This window comes from Hoplias malabaricus, chromosome 14 (assembly GCF_029633855.1).
Source record: "Hoplias malabaricus isolate fHopMal1 chromosome 14, fHopMal1.hap1, whole genome shotgun sequence".
In the NCBI taxonomy this organism is placed as follows: domain Eukaryota; kingdom Metazoa; phylum Chordata; class Actinopteri; order Characiformes; family Erythrinidae; genus Hoplias; species Hoplias malabaricus.
The window spans coordinates 26,614,127-26,626,459 of record NC_089813.1 but is presented as its reverse complement, the minus strand read 5'-3'; the positions used below and the strand labels follow the sequence as shown (position 1 = coordinate 26,626,459).

Sequence of the window (12,333 nt, the reverse complement as noted above, 5' to 3'; positions counted from 1 at the left end):
CACCTCCGTGTAATCACAGCCAGCAGCGTATTCTCCTAAAACACTGCTGCTATGAATCAATGTTTTAGCAAAGCAGAGTCTATCATTACTATACTTGATCGAAATCAACATATTTAATCCTTATTGTGATTAATTATAGCCACGCTGATCTAATATTTCACGTGATCCCAATTTAATCAATTGTTAACTTTAGCACGGAAACTCAAACAGCGCAGGGAGAATGGTGGAGGCGGGAGATATGCGGGAGATGGACAGGTTTAGCAACCAGTGAAGATACTTGTTAAAAAACTGTGGGATTTCAGCTTTTCATTGGTCATTTTGATATTAGCTGCTATGAACAAATAGTGATTAATGCCCACATTTCACATGACAATTATATATATATATTATATATATTTATAGTCATTATTATATATTATATAAATTCATTCATTCATTCATTGTCTGTAACTTCTTATCCAGTTCAGAATTGCGTTTTATATATATTAGCATAGCTAAATCACAGCTGTTAGACAGCATAGTGAACATAATGCTGTTATTATATCCACTATTATATCCGCAGCATGAGTTTCCCACCTCTCTGCACTTACTGCTAGCTAATAAATCATGGTACAGAAGCAGAAACCCAGCAGTGCTATACTTGTGCCAGTTGCCAACAACCAAAGCACATAAACACCAGAACATGCAAATCCACAATAGCTCAACAGGCTTGGGCCAAGCCTGTTTTTGGAAAAGTGACCTCCACAGGAAGCTTTTGTGGCTGCTGGGAGTGTTGCTAGTGGGGCCAACTGTCTCTCTGGTCTGAGTGGAACCCAATGCCCAAGTGCAGTAATGGGGACAATGCACTGAACCAATGCCTCTGCCCTTTGGATGATGACTGACTTACTTGGTCCTGACTTACTGAGATCATAAAAGATCTTTATGCATTCCCTCGAAATGAGTAGGGTATTACCACGGTGGTCACTTCTGGCCTCCTATTCACCCCATCTTCAAATATATTGATGAAATCTTTCTTTCTAGTTTCCTCTTTACCATATAACTGATGTGAGGTGAGTGTACAGGTGTAGATTGTCTGCTGTCATATCATACAGTCGGGTGCTGCACACTGGTGGTGGTTGAGGCAACTCCCTAATGCCCCAAAGAATGTACAGCTGTTTGCGTGTTTAGAGAAGGGCAATATAATAGTAACTTTCATTCACTAGAGAATGAAAATAAAAATAATTTATTTTATAAAATGTTTTAGAAATCTCTGCTTTCAAATTGTCCAAAGTTCCAATCACAATGTGATCAAAAAAAAAAAAAAAATAGACTGTGTTTGGTTAAAGAGAAATTCAGGGAAATGATAAATCAATTTAGCTAAAAGAGTGATACAGTTGGACCCATTATAAAACAATTGCATGGGCACCAAACAACCCAATTACTAATCCCCTCTCCAAATCCATGCCCACAAACACATCTACACAAATAAACTAAATGAGACGGCCCACTCACCCTGCTGCACAAAGGAGCCGTAGACAAACCACATTGAGTTGTAGAGTGTGGTAGAGGAGACGGAGCCCATGGGCAGTCTGGGTGGGTTTAGCCAATTCAGCAGGTAGACCAGCGTTCCCACCAGCAGCACAGTGCCCGCGATGCAAGCCCACAGCGAGAGGTCAAAGGGCGCCAAGCAGGCAAACATGTCCATGGTGCGCTCGGCTTTCTTCAGCAAAACGCCCACCGAGTAGTCCATGTAGCGTGTGGTGAAGTCCACTACACTCTCACGCTCAGGGGTTATGGTCAGCGCTGAGAGCCCCACGTCCGCTCTCTGCAGGAGCACAAATAAACACACACACACTCGAGTTAAAATACACAGAAGATAATTATAGCTAAACAACATAACAATTTCTGTACACTGGTGGAAATATTTGCAAGAAACATAACTCTAAAGATAAAGTCCCATGCAATCATCATAAACCATTCTGTTGGGTCCTTAGTTCCAGTCAAGCAGGGCAAGTAATTTTATAGCATCAAATGGCACTTTTCCACTGCATGGTATCTATTTAACTCAGCTTGGCTCTACTTGGCTATTTTGCATTTCCATTATGTACCTGGTATCTGATATCTGGAACGTCTCACTTGTGATTCCAAGGGACTTAACGTGACGCTTAAACCTTGCATATCGCTGATTACTTGTCAATCACCATGAAATGCAGACATCCAGCACAAACTTGCCATTTGTAAAATCTCCGTGCTAGAGCAGTGGTCATATTTGTTTTATCTGATTCACAACAGCAGCTTGAAGTGGTCCTTTGAAGAGATTCAAACTCTCCTTGAATTGGTGACTGACGAAAGGCTTTAGTGATAGCTGGATGGAGCAACAAGGAACAAAATAAAACCTTTATTGATCTGTATGAACTGGGGTGCAGAGCAATGTACAATCTCCAAACAACAACAACAACATGTGAATACACAATGAGTAAACAATGTTCAATGATACTGTCCCCATTGTTGTGGCTTCCAAAGCTGGGGTCGGGTCTGAGACAGTGTTTTGTGATGTCACCTGCTACATTTCTGGTGGAGAAGCTGTGCTAATGGAAAAGCTACCAGGGGCAATATCCCATAAAGTGAGTACAACTGAGTAGATTTCAGTAGAGTAGGCTCCATGCAAGGAAAGAGTGCCAAAAATAAGATAAAATCTGTTAGTAATGTGTCCACTCTCTTCTTCTGCCCGCCTGCTGTATTATCCCTTCCATCCTTACAGTCTTAAGACCAACTGTTACTGCCGAGTCCACACAACAAAAGCTGTTGACACTGTTCCTTTCAAGGAGAACGTAAAGTCTACTTTACAAGCAACTACACAAACAATGAAAAATCTGAATAAGAAGCCAGCTAAATTTATTTTTTAAAGTGGCTTGTTTTTCCTCTCAATATGTTCACATCCAGAAGACTCCCCATTAGCTCAACGTTCTAAGTGCTGGAAAGGCAAGCGTTTGGAAACCAGGAGGCAAGGGGGTGTTTACAACATTCATACTCATAAATATTCAAAGATCTTCTTCACTTCTAATGAGTGTTAAAGTTTAGGGATGCTTAGTTTTATAACACGTATGCAGAGTCTTGGGCCCAATATGCATTATGTATTCTACCCAACAGAATTTTATGACTGGAATTATGACTTTAGATGCCCTTTCAAAATAAGTTCTATTGTGTCCTTTTATATGTTCAATAATTGCAAAGCACACAAAGACATGTTCAGCTGTATTAACAGTATTTAGAAACGCTCAGTGTGCCTAAACGTTTGAGAAGGGGAATAGGAATGTATAAATATTAAGCCACAAGAGAGAGGCTATTGCAGTGATAATACAGGTTTTAATGGTGGTTCGACCCAAGGCAATGAAATGTAATAAACTTTTCTATCAAAGAGTAGGCAATAATTGTCAAAGCAAAATAATGGGAAAGAATATTTAATGAACAAAATAGAGGTTATTGGACTGGAGGCTTGTCCAGGGTGTTCCTGCCCAATGATTCCGGGTAGGCTCCAGACCCACTAGGGCCATAATCAGGATGTAGTGGTTAAAATAAAGTGAATGCAATTGACTGAACTGTGGCCATATGCATTACAAACTGGCGCCCGAACACAGACCTAGCAAAACATAGAGTATATCCAGCAACTGTTTTGGTCTCTCTTGTTCAGAGTTTGGTGAAGTAGACATGTCAGAGTCTCAGCTTGGTACAGGGGTGGCCTTCACCTATCCTTAGAATTTACTACACATCGTGAGCCAAGGGCAGAAACTGTAAAAGTTTTGTGGCTCAGCCAATCAGATTTGACAATTTTACATTTATGGCCTTTGACAGATGTTCCTATACAAACTGAATTGCAATTTTATGTCACAGTGGTGGGCTAATACAACTTTACAAATACTGTCTATGAACTCTTTGTATCTGATTTAACATATTGGTATAGCAAGGGATTGCTGACAGAGCACAGTACTGAACAATAGTGTGCAATGTGGAGAGCAACACTGTTGTGCACTATGGACTATACCCTGATCAGCCATATCATTATTAACACCTCCTTTTTTCTACACTCAATGCTCATTCTTTCAGCTCCACTGACCATATAGGAGCACCCTGTAGTTCTACAATTACAGACAGTGGTATATCTCATCACTTGGCATACTTTGTAACTCTGTGACTTTACATCTACAAGGTGGACCATTGAGGTAGGCGTGTCTAACAGAGTGGACGGTTAGTATTGTCTGATCCACTCGTACCAAGGCAACATACACTAACACGCCACCCCCACCACATATGTGTCGCTGTAGCGCTGACAATGATCAACCAACCAAATCATACCTGCTCTGTAGTGGTCCCGAGGGGGTCCTGACCATTGAAGAGAAAGGTGAAAGATGGCAAAAAAAGTTTGCAGAACAACAGAAAAACTACAATCCGTAATTGGAGAACTCCTGTATGCTCCTGTATGGTCCGTGGAGCTGAGAGAATGGCATATACAGTATACGCAGTTGTAAAACACCCAAACCGGGACTAAGAAACTGCCAGCAGCACACTTAAAATACGTGCAAACTCAGCCAAGATGCAGCGATGATAAGTTGTGCAAGAACTCAAAGTAGACTGGAGAAGAACACTGAGTCTGTCACTGTGTCGCTGTGAGGCATTAAAAGAGTAATCAGTGTAAATTGCATCCCCCTTCCCATACCTTTGATGTTTACTTTTTTCCTTTATGATTATAATCACTCATATTTCCATGATGTCAAATCAGGAGATGGGTTCGATGCGCAGCGCACCTTATTTCCCTCCACCACAATAAATAACAAAATATCAGATTGAAAAGCAAGCAAACAATCATGGGGCGGGGGAAGAAAGTGCACAGCCTATACTTTAGCTAGAGGCTGTATTGTCAGCTGCTGAATGGAAATTGTTTCTCAAGCAATTGGGTGCGTAACAGCAGCCTCCTTTTCTTATATGTTGTTTTTTTTTCTATCTAGCTCCAGAACTTTCTTTTTGACAAGGCACACAGGCCAGGGGAAAAGAAGAGGGCGAGGGATTGGGAGGGCACCTGTAGGGCCTGGTGAGAGCCCCTGTCAAGAAGCATTAGTGGATAGTGTGCATGCGAGTGTCCGTTTTCATTAGCATTGGGCCAGTGTCGAGCCTCACCTGGCTGACTCCCATTAGCCTGCACAGCCATGTTTGGAGAAGAGGTAGAGCTGGAAGACCTCTGCTTTGTATTCTGTCTGCTCTCTGTGCCACTGTGCGAATGCCCACTTGTGACACCAGCTTCATCAATATCTCTAATGTGGAATTAGTCCTCTTTTGTATCAAGAGCATGATGAACTAGGGTATTTAGTTTTGGGATTAGGCTTCTTAAACCTGATATCCAACTGGAGGATACTACTTTTATTATATGCTTTATCCCCTGGTCAGATGCTAGGTTTTCTTGAGGGCACATCCTCTAAAACTTCTCCAGATCTAATATGGGCAGTTCAGCAGAGTACAACACAATTTGTAAATGGGTTAAAAGTTGGCAGCAAAAATAGTTAACCTTCAAGGTCAATGTTGGGACCAGAATGAGTTAAACACAGTTCCAATATGGGCAGCCAAAAGAAAATATATGATCTCTCTAAATGAACACAACCCAATATGGGCTTGTTTATAGAGTTACTGTGCTGTCCACATTTATCTGATATGGGCAGCCCATCTGGGTCCCACTAATAGACCATGTAACTGCCCATCCACAGCCTATGCCCATCTTGAACCCAGCTTGTCTGTGTTCAATCCATGTTGGTCTCACAAAGATGTGCTGGTTGGGTCTCTGTGGAAGCTCTTTGAACTTTTTATCTTAAAAAAAAAATCATAATATACATAAAATATAATCCATTATACATTTGCTTTAAACACAGTGTGATGGATCCTGACTTAGAACATGATGAAAGAGGCCATATTTAAATGATTTAGCAGTTTTTTTCCGATTTATGTGTTGTTTGAAGAGGTTTATATGGATAAAAGATATGAAAGTCAAGGATGTAAACCTGAAAGTCAAGGACGTTCATTCAGCTGAAACAGATGGAAAGTTTTTATGTGTCCAAAATTCAATTAAATTCCATTAAAAAGTGTTGCCTCAAGGCCAGTGGGAAGTGTCCAGTTATCAATCATTTCTACTGGCAAGTTAACAATAATATGACCAGGATATGAATAGTTTTGGGTTCATACTAAATCTATTTTGACATAATACATTGTGAAATATAATGCCCTTTTTCTCACTAGGAAGTATTTCAACAACAATCCCAATCACTCTACAGAGATCACCAACACAATCACCAAAGTATTATGCCATGCTTCTACATTGTTTAAAAAATAAAAATACACTAGCCGAGCAGCATAGCTTTCATTGAGGTTAAATAAGCACATGTAGCTCCTTGATTACTATTACAGTTCTTGTGCTGTACTGTACTCTTAACAACAGTGTTTTATTAGTAGTCATAGGACTACTACACAACCTGTAGAACTCTTGCTACTTGCATATGTCTGTTATGTTGTTCTGTTTCCGTTATGCTGGGAAATATTTGACCAGGATATGAATAGTTCTGACATACTGCACTGTGAAATATAATGTACTCTTGTTCTCACAGGGAGGAACTTCAATCTACAGCAAGATAATGATCCAAGCACAAGATCAAGATCAAGATGCACTGCTGATATTCTCAGTTTTGGGATGCCTTAGACTGAGAAGCAGAGGTGATGAATGATCCTGTAGATTTCTTAAAAAAAAGAAGGGCACAGTAAATAATGAAAAATCCCATTAGATTTATGTGTTGAGCTTTTGTTGGTCTTTGCATCTCCACAGTTGTGGATGAGATAATCTTACTTGCAAGTGTAAACACCTCTGTTGAATTTTAAATAGGCCTAAACTCACATTATCATCTCACATTAACACACTAAAAGCATCTGCTCGGAGATGTAAGCCACTCTTAGTATTAAAGAAACTTTCACTGAATGGTTTGTAATAACGTCCGCGCACATGGTATGCAGAAGTAGAATACTGCATACTTTTTCTCCTGAGCTCAGCAAGCACATCTGTAGACATCTGGTCCACGTTGCAAAAACATAATGATTTTGTAAATTGGCTCAGACCTATCTCTAACAAATTACTTTCTCTCTCAAGCTTGTGTGAGAAGAAGAAGAAAAAAAAAAAACACAAAGTGGAGGGTTTTCTCACATAATGTAAGCAGAGTGGGCTGATGTTATTTTATCCCTCCACACACAATTAATTCACAGCTGACTAAACCTGCTAATTTCACGGTCTACTAGGGAAACAAAATGCTTAAACGGCCAGAAATGGTCATTTATGCAGCATATTAAAACTATACATGGATATGGTACTCTCAGTATGCAGGCCTAGCATGAGGGAATACCACTGAGTGTGTGTGTGTGTGTGTAGGGCAGTTCCTCTAAACATTTTCTCACATGCTTCATTTCGGTTGACGTCAAGATCTTTGTTTCCACCAGTCCTGACTGGAGCCTCTCAGATTCACTGTAACAACATTAGATGGTAAGCGAATGTACCATCCAGTCATAATTAGGCCTGTCAGTACCAGTTATATTAGCAATCGAGTAGTTTACTCAATATTGTGTAGTCTTTAAAAATATCCAAAAAACACAGACCTCGATTCTGAATTAGTGCTCTGGGGAAATGTAAGTTAGGAAGCCTTAAAAAAGACTGTAGAAAAAATCAGAGACCATCATTTATTCAAGAAAAGCTCCTAAACACAACAGAATAGCAACTTACACAGAAGCCTCAATAGCCACATAATATGAAATGATAAGTATTTAGTGAATCCACCCTCAAGACATGCTTTCAGTTTTTCCCCATAAATCAACAGGGATAGTTTAACACCTCCAAAATTCAGCTGTAATTCACTTGACCAAACTGTAGTAATTGGGTAAAATTTGACTCAGAGAGAGAGAGAGAGAGAGAATAATATATTAATAATAATAATATATTAATAATAATAATAATGTTATATTCTGTTATATTCCTTGTTCTTGTACAAAATAGAAGTTTGGGCTAGACATTAAATAAAAGAAGGGTAGCCTCTGACTATTTCACAGCACTGTTTATATGGATATAAATGTGTCTGTTAGACTCTGTTAGATTCTCACAGTAAGAGATACATCAAATGATTCAAATAGGTGTAATCTTGAAAATAATGTATCAGTTCACAGAGAAAGAATCATGTTTCACTGATTAAGTTGTGACAGTTGAATCACGAGTTACCCTCAACGTCCCTCAACTCTATAATCGTCCCTCACAACACTGTTCTCATCTTATCTGATATGAAACAACACATTGCAAGAGCAGAGTGATTCAAGGCGCTAGTCTGGACAGGAATGTGATACATTAATAAAAAAACAACAATGAAAGGCTGAAGTATAATGGAAGCGTTTATATCTGAAATCTTCACAAAAAAATGTGCCTCCAGAGAAGCAGGAGAGTGGATTCGAAATCTTTGATTTTTCCGCTGCTCAGTGTATCTCTGTGGAGATGATAAGCTGTGGTGTACATCTCCTGAAGCAGTTCCCCTGACTGTCCAGTTGAGAGGCAGGCTTGATGTGGAGGGAGGCAGAGGGGGTGGAGGCATGTAGGGCCAGTGTAAAGAGCTTTGGAATGGAAAACAGCATGGGGTGCTGGGTAATGGCCCTGAAAATGCTTGGCTGACCTCTGACTGCCAAAATATTTTCTTGTATTTTTTGTTTGCAGGGCTGTGGAAAGAGTTTGGACTCTGGCTCATCATCTTTGAACATTTTATACTTTTAATATTTGTGAAATGACTGCAAGGCTTCATTAAGGATAATGCTTGAACCACAAATCAAACAAGTCTTTAGCATACAATGTTGGGGTTATTTTGTTGCCCAAAACACCAGTGGTATATTACCACTGGGTCAAACAGTGTCTCTGATGCCCTATGTAGTGGCCATTGTGCAGTATTCTGTTAAATATGAATAAATGAATTAATGAGCGAGTGAGTGAGTAATATATATATATATATATATATATATATATAGAGAGAGAGAGAGAGAGAGAGAGAGAGAGATAACCAAACAAAACCATTTCGAACCAAAACAAAGAATACTGACAAACTAAATAGTGTCTCACCTTAAAGACCAGCTCTCCAATCAAACCATTCCAAGTCCCGTCAGCTTGTTGACTGCCATATTTATGATCAGGGGCGACGTAGATCTCATACTTGAAGCCAAGGTAGTTAGCCAGAGCATCCAGCACATCGATGGAAAACCCTTGGTACTTCTTGGGCTTCCCCAGAACATTCTCTGACACCATGACAAACGGCTCCTCCTGCAGAGAACAAATGGCACCAATGCTTAGAATGGATTGCAATATTTCCGACAAACTTTATATGAGTTGTACTCTCACTGTCACAGGGCCGGCAGTCCTCATGTTACAGTCATCAATATCTTTTTAGTTAGGAAACTTAATTATAATATACTTCACTGCAGCTGTATTTACAACACATGCTCTCCCTTGACTCCAGGCTTTTAATTTTATTGTTATATATTCCAACATTAGGTAATGAAAAGGTAACTATATGGCCCATGTGTCTGGAAATATGCAACTTAATGCATGTTTAATGCTAAATCACTAATGCAATGTATATTTAAGGTACACTATTGGACCTTAAAACCAATTTATTATGGTATTTCAGGCACAGAACATTATCTTGTCTGTTTTCATGAATTTTAGAGTAGTATATGTTTAATTGTAGCTCTGCACAAATAACGTGCAAAATCTCCATAGAAAGCATAAAATTACATTCTGCATCAGCTGCACATGAGCTCATGCTCAATACCAATCATTGCTTAGAGGTCTATAAAGCACAGTGGAACTGCATTTTCTCATGGAGCACCTACAAGCTTTACTATGAGATGAAGTGGCATCTGTGATCCCGAACTAATCATCCAACATCAGTACTTGACCTAATTAATGTTTTCATGGCTGAGTGCCATCAAATCTAGCAATGTTCCAACATCTAGTGCTTTCCCAGAGGAGAAGGGTCTGTTACTGCATCTAAAAAATACAAAATGCCTTCAGGCATCTTTTATACAAGAGTAATTATGGATGCTGCATCATCCACATGGTCATATGGTGTATGTCCAAAGAGTTGAACACATCACAAAAAAAAAAACACTTCACCTATTAAGTTAAAGCCCATAATATGAATTCATTCCCAGGGTGAGGTAAGACTGGTGTATGAAACCTAAAGGCTTAATGTCACTTCACTTTAACCTGGTTGTATAAGCCCTGATGTTATTCTGAGCAAAGTCATGAGGGCATTACTGCTATGTCACTTCCAATCAACAGTAATGAAGGAAAAGGGGCGCATGCTGCTTTTGTTGTAGTGGAAGTTGGGTTCTGGACGTAATATGACCTGAGGACTGGATCAATCTTCTCACAAAACATGCACATGTAAGACCTTTCAGGGTAATAAACTCAGTCAGACGTGGATCAACTGCATATGACCCTGTTTCAACAGTTTAATTCAACATCAGGTCAACGTTAAGCTGATGTGACCACACTATTTTTACCACTTGCAAGTCATTTATAAGAATTGTTATTATAGCAAATGAAAATTAATTCTGTGTTTTTATGTGTAAATACATAAGTCTGTTGATTATCTTTACTTGTGTCAATCATTCAGTTCATCTTCTGTAACTACTTCATCCTCTTCAGGGCCAAGGTGTGTCCAGAGCCCACCTGGAATCACCCTACAGAGGGTGTCAATCCATCAAAGGGAATCACACACTCACTCAGTCACACATGCACACCTATGGACAGTTTTACACTGCCAGTTTAACTAGCATATGTGCTTTTGGGCTGTAGGGGGGAAACTGTAGCACCTGGAGGAAGCCTAAGTAGACACAGGGAGAACACTATAGCATTGAGAAATATATTTAAGCATCTGAAAAAAATTTAATTAAATTCAAATCTCAAAGGTTTGTTAAGAAGTTGTTTTTAATGTTTAATTAATATTTAGAACTAATATACTTATAAATAAGCTACATATTACCAATTAGGTCAAGGTTGTAACTAAGGAAAACACTGCAAATTACTACAACACTACTGATTGCTTCCTGAAAACAAACTACTTCCCTCCAAACTCCTTACAAATCTGTACAAAGGGAAAACACCACAGAAAAAACCCAGTGTGCAGGCACAACTTTGTTGCAAGGCTAATCAAAGCACATTTGCATTTTTATTCACTATCAATCAGCTGTGTTAAGCTGGGGTCCATATTTTAAATGGGTCACACATAATTAATATTGTTCTCACTGAGACAAATAAGTAAACCAAGTAACAAATGAAGTAACTATAACATTAATAACAAAATTACAGTTACAAAGCTTGGGTGTAGCACATTAAGCAACATTAGTGCCAGGAAATTGATTACTGAAATGTGTGATTGAGCTATAACTGTACATGGAATGGACTACATAATTTCAGCTAAAAATAATCAGCTTTTGGTGCATTATTGCCTTTACTCATTGATGCAAAGCACAAACGCAAACTCTAGTGGAGCAGTCCCAATGTGAGTGTATATATGAGTGAGCATTTGAGTTAGTGAGGGGGAGAGTGAGTTAATAATTGCAAGTCAATTCCATGAGGTTCTACACCTTGCTCATTAAAAAAAAAAAAAAATATATATATATATATATTGAAAAAAAGAAATATTTAGAATTGGTCCTAGAAACATAACTGCCCAAAAATGTCCACAGCGCACACACACACACACACACACACACAAAGTATCATATGCTACTGTAAAAAAGACATTTTATTACAGACAGAATAAAAATTATTAATCACTATGTATCTGGCAATAAAGTATATTTAAATGTATAGTGAGACTGCATGAATTATTTTGTATGTTGACTCTGCACGAAAAACGATGGTGTTATTACAGAAACGCTGCAAAGTTTTGATGGAGACATTAGCGCTAAGTTCATTCAGAGGGCGCTCTCTGTAATGTTTATGAGGCTTGTGAGAGCATTTGAACGGAAGCAGAAGTGAAGCAAAGTTGAACATTTAAAACTTAATAAAAGACGGGGGAAGTGAATAAGCCATTCTTTTTTGCCGGTTCTATTTAAAGGTTCCCATTTATCAAAACATTAGTTAACTCCACTCTTGATGGTACTTGTCATTCATACATTATTCATTTAAGGTCCATTTTGACATACGCGAGAGAGCCGTAATGTTCTGAGAGGGATTTGGGTTTTTAAAGTGCTCACATCAAAGAAATTCACTTCTTCTTTAGAGGATTTGTTGAA

General features: G+C 38.9%; 1 protein-coding gene across 2 annotated transcripts in view; it reads right to left on the bottom strand.

Moving 5' to 3' along the window:
- The window catches only part of grid2 (glutamate receptor, ionotropic, delta 2), a 599,368-nt gene that overhangs the window by 111,987 nt on the left and 475,048 nt on the right, over window positions 1-12,333 (bottom strand). For both annotated transcript variants that reach the window (XM_066644040.1, XM_066644041.1), the window contains exons 10-11: window positions 9,149-9,346; window positions 1,492-1,804 (exon numbers count right to left, since the gene is read on the bottom strand). In XM_066644040.1, coding sequence (XP_066500137.1) covers window positions 1,492-1,804; window positions 9,149-9,346 — 511 coding nt within the window. The remainder of the gene's footprint in view (window positions 1-1,491; window positions 1,805-9,148; window positions 9,347-12,333) is intronic.